This window comes from Rhincodon typus, chromosome 28, assembly GCF_021869965.1.
Source record: "Rhincodon typus isolate 14 chromosome 28, sRhiTyp1.1, whole genome shotgun sequence".
Taxonomy (NCBI): Eukaryota; Metazoa; Chordata; class Chondrichthyes; order Orectolobiformes; family Rhincodontidae; genus Rhincodon; species Rhincodon typus.
In genome coordinates, this window is record NC_063359.1 from 857,833 (window position 1) to 862,386 (window position 4,554).

The 4,554-nt window shown below is 44.5% G+C and overlaps 1 protein-coding gene across 1 annotated transcript in view; it reads right to left on the bottom strand.

The window, feature by feature from the left end:
- The window catches only part of LOC109924632 (lipocalin-like), an 11,160-nt gene extending 7,005 nt beyond the window's left edge, over positions 1 to 4,155 (bottom strand). The window contains exons 1-2 of the mRNA XM_048613688.1: positions 3,992 to 4,155; positions 2,139 to 2,278 (exon numbers count right to left, since the gene is read on the bottom strand). Coding sequence (XP_048469645.1) covers positions 2,139 to 2,278; positions 3,992 to 4,087 — 236 coding nt within the window. The 5' untranslated portion in view covers positions 4,088 to 4,155. The remainder of the gene's footprint in view (positions 1 to 2,138; positions 2,279 to 3,991) is intronic.
- Positions 4,156 to 4,554: the final 399 nt, after the last annotated feature.

The window sequence follows — 4,554 nt, forward strand, 5'->3', positions numbered from 1 at the left end:
GATATTGAAGGGTGTGGGGGATGAGGGGGACAGAGGGATTAGACTGGGTGGGATATTGAAGGGTGTGGTGAATGAGGGGGACAGAGGGATTAGACTGGGTGGAATATTGAAGGGTGTGGAGGAGTGAGGGGGACAGTGGGATTACACTGGGTGAGATATTAAAGGGAGGGAGATGTTTCAGGGGGTGGGATTTTAAAGGATTCTAAAGGGAATCAATGCAAAATGCCATGTGCTGCTGTTGTTTGTGAATGGCTTCATGTCATAGTGAAGCGTTTTGTTTCAGGTGCACAAGGACAGATGTCGCCAGAACAGATAAATTTGTGAGATGTGGTTGTCGGCAGCTCTTTTGGGTAGATATTGAACAGGATTGTGACTAGCACTGAGCCTTCTGCTTGTCCTTCGGTCAGCTTTCTCCTTGCTCAAGCCCCTTGCCCAACACAGAATGTAATTCATCTGCTGAGAAGGAGCTTTGACAACTCTCCTGGCCCAGATTGGAAGCATTCTGTCCACTTTCAGAGTGGGGCAGTGTGCTGCACTGAAGAATGTTTGGAATTCAACACTCCAGAATGCAGTAGACACTGGGACACCGAATAAATTTAAGGAGGGGATAGACAGATTTTTAATTAGTAACAGGTTACAGGGAGTGGGCAAGGAGTTGAGGCTGAAATAAGATCAGCCATGATCATATTAAATAGCAGAGCAGGCTCTAGGATTTGAATTGCCTACTCCTGCTTAGAGTTCTTCTTTTCTCATGTTCTTAATGACCGTAGAAGTGACTCTAGTCGGGACATTGACCTCTGGCGCACCTGAAGAAAACAGCAAAGATCAAAACTAGAAACAATGGAATACAAAACTTATTAGATCTACATTGGGTGCTGTTATCACACCTGACCTCAGCACCTGCCCTATCAGACTCTGCACCAGTGCACTGCACCCCTTTCTGACAAAGATCATCACACATACATCTTGCTGACGCTCAATCGAGTGCAACCATGTTAGTCATAACTGGAATCCTTTGAGTAACACCCCAAACATCAACACTGCCCACCTCCACCCCACATCAGCTGGCTGATGAAAACCCACTAGCTAGTTGAAACCATTCATGCTGCATTATACTGACCTACTCCGAGATGATCTGCTCAATTCACTCACTGCCTACCTTTCATTTGCAGAAAATGCCCTGACCAATATCCACCAGCAAACATTCTTTGGGTCCAGGAATGGGAGACACAGGAAGGCATTAAAAACCTTCCTGACACAAACCCCACTAGAAAGGGCAGACGTTGACCTACTGCAGAGAGTGCTCCTGGCTAAAGAGGCTCAGGATAAACCAGGACCTTTGTGCAGTGTCCCTTCACCCCCACTGTGTCCTTGGTGCAATATCTTATGCACTCGTGAAGCGACATAAACAATGTTGCACATTACCAAGCAGTGTCCCCTCTACAGAGTTAGTGACCAACAAATCACCTTAAAACTCAACAAATAAGCAGGCTATCACTCAGCTCCAAGGATTTGCATTCATTAATGATAAGCAAAACCAGGGAATATTGGGAGCAAGCCAGAGAACTAAAATAGATTACATCATATTCCTCAATCCCAGCTTCTCCCCTTATCCCTCAATCTAACCCTCTTCCTATATCCCTCGATTCTACCCTCTCTCCACATCCCTCAACCCCACCCACTTCCCATATACCTTGATCTCACCCTGTCCTTATATCCCTCAATCCTACCCTCTCTCCGAATCCCTCAATCCCACCCACTCCCTATATCTCTTGATCCCACCCACTCCCCATATCCCTTGATCTCATGCCCTCCCCATAGCCCACAATTCCACCCTCTCCTCATTTCCCTTGAGTATTGATACTTAAGGATTATGTGAAGAACTGGAAGAGACAAAACAGTTGGAAAATCTGCCTCACATAGAAATAACGTAATGTTCATTCTCAAATGACATAAATGACATTCTTAAATTACGTTTTCTGGACTTTATTTTCCCACAATGATTGCTGGATCCTTTCCAAGTTTGAGTGGGCGCTACTTGCAGGAAGTGAACAGTGTGGGTGTAACAATTGTAATAATTGGCTTGATCTCTCAAGTTGAGTTATAATTGAAACTATACTCGGATTTTATAACCTTACCTGGTTTTTGTCAAAACAGTTTCAACCTTGTCATTCTCGGCAGGCTTCATGAGAATTGTGCTCATACTAAATTTATCCTTCCTTGTAGTGAACCATTGTGCATCAGAAGCCATCCCAATGATGTACCACTTCCCTATAAACTGAACAGAAATAGATCCTTTGACATTAGAACGGACATGCATACAATCCTCGGTGTCCTGGATTTTGGGATAAGTGAAACTAGAAGCTAGATTGTCCTCTTGTACATTTTGCTGGTTACAGAGTGAGTGTGGTGGATTTACAAGCTGTAGCATTGACATGTTTAAGCACTGCAGGCTGCCCGATGTTCAGGAGCCACAAAGGGTCATTACTGAATGGTTTTGACACTCATTGGTAATTTCCTCACATCTGCTTCAAAGTGCGGGTACAATCTATAACTACCTCCCCATCAATTCTACCCTGTGTGCACACTGTCCTCCTTCAAGCCCTGGGTAACTCTGACTTTGGCTATATTGGTGATTGGGAACTGTATGTCAGCCCTCTACAAGTCTCTCTGAAGTACTTGCAGTTAATCTTTCATTCATCCTTTTGATAACAGAACGGCAGAAGGATTACCACAGTACAATGCAGCTCTTGCCTCAGGGAACAAGAAACAGAAAATTAATTGGGTCAATATTGCAGATGCTGAGTTCGAACAATGCAAAAAGTAGAATAAGATTTCTAAAAGAAACAATTTGCAAGCAACACTAGACCTGCTAGAAAACTCCTTTAAATATCTATCCACAGCAAGGTTTAGTCCAGCAATCTCTATGTCCCAGTGTCAGTGACTGAGTGCAGAAACTTGCATTTATACATAACCGTGACTTCCTGCTTATTCCTGCTCGGGGTCGCTGATACTGTGAAAAGGCGTAGAATGTGTGCTGGCCATCACCGCTCAATTCAAATGGTACATGCAGTATTTGTCACCCACTCAAAGACGGCAATCTGAGGCTCAAAGTTGGAGGGGGATGGTGGTGAGAGTGCAATTGGAGGGGGGAGAGAGCAAAGAACAGGGAGATTGGAGTGGATAGGGCAATTTGAAGTCCCATGTGGGGGAGAAGAGAGTGATCATAAGTAGAGAAGGGGAGGAGATAATCAGAAGGTGGAAGGTTTGGGACAGAGGTCAGGAGATACTCAGGCGAGCAATTGCAGTGTTAGAAGGGTAGCATGGATGAAGAGGGCATTAGTAGTGGGCAATCAGAGTGAGCTCTACATGAATTCACAGACATATAAATTGCACAGGCCACTGGTGAGATTAATCAAACTGAGAACCTGTTGACAGGTAAGCACAGACTTAACTCATGTCCAAGTTCAATAGGTATCCTGGACCTGGATATTCAAGGTACCAAAACACCCGCCCCTCCATGGAGCCTGACAAAACCCACCCAACTAGGAACCTGTGCCCCCTACAGTATCACTCCATGCTCAAAATCAGGGCAATCCAACTGGAATTTTCCTCCTCCCAACTCAAACAAATTCACATTTCCCATATTCCTGCAGATCACTGACAGGAAACAGAGGAAGGAGGCAAAATCAGTGATGACTTCTGAAAACACACCTTGGAAACTCAAACCACCTTTCACAACACAGTTGCTCCCTCAACCCCGAAGCTCCTCATTCAATCACTGAACCTCTTCCAAATACACATACAGGCTCCTTCACTGCTTAGAGCTTCAACCATCCTCAAGCCACCAAACTCTTCGACCAAACCCTCACCTACAACCCGAAATCTGTCTCACTCTCAGAGGATTCTGGTGTGTTATACTGTATCCCTCCTATCAGTTAGCTCCTGGTGAAAATATTCCTGTTGTTAGAGGGATGTTGTCAACTGGTACCTGATCGAGATTGAAGTCGCGCTGCACTTGGATTTCCCCAGACACTACAGCTGACCAGAACAGTGCCAGAGTGGCACAAAACACCAGCTTGTTCATCCTTGCAGATCGTGATGTGATTTACAGTCTCTGAGAGAAGTTTCTTGTTCGCGGTCGTCTGAGTTCTTGTATTTATAAAGGAAAGAGTACCACAGCTGTTGAATAAGTCACAGACACAACATGCTGAACTCATTTAAATCACACGACACTGGCTGCCAGACGGTTTAAAATTCACACCACAACCAGAATTAATCTCACGAAAATTTAAACACGCACAAACCAGATGCCAATCTCACGATCATCTTGTCAAGGGGCAAACCAAATATGTTTAGTCTCAGTAAACAAAGTGGGTAAATGCACTGATTCAAATCGGATAGTAGTACACATTGAACGTGGGGAGAGTGTAGTTAGACTGTTGAGGAATTACCAAATTAGTACATTGGAAATATGAAGACTCTGTGCCTATTGAACTGTATCCTAGTGACAGTCAATGTGTGTGGGACTGTACCCTAGTGAGAGCCACTGTG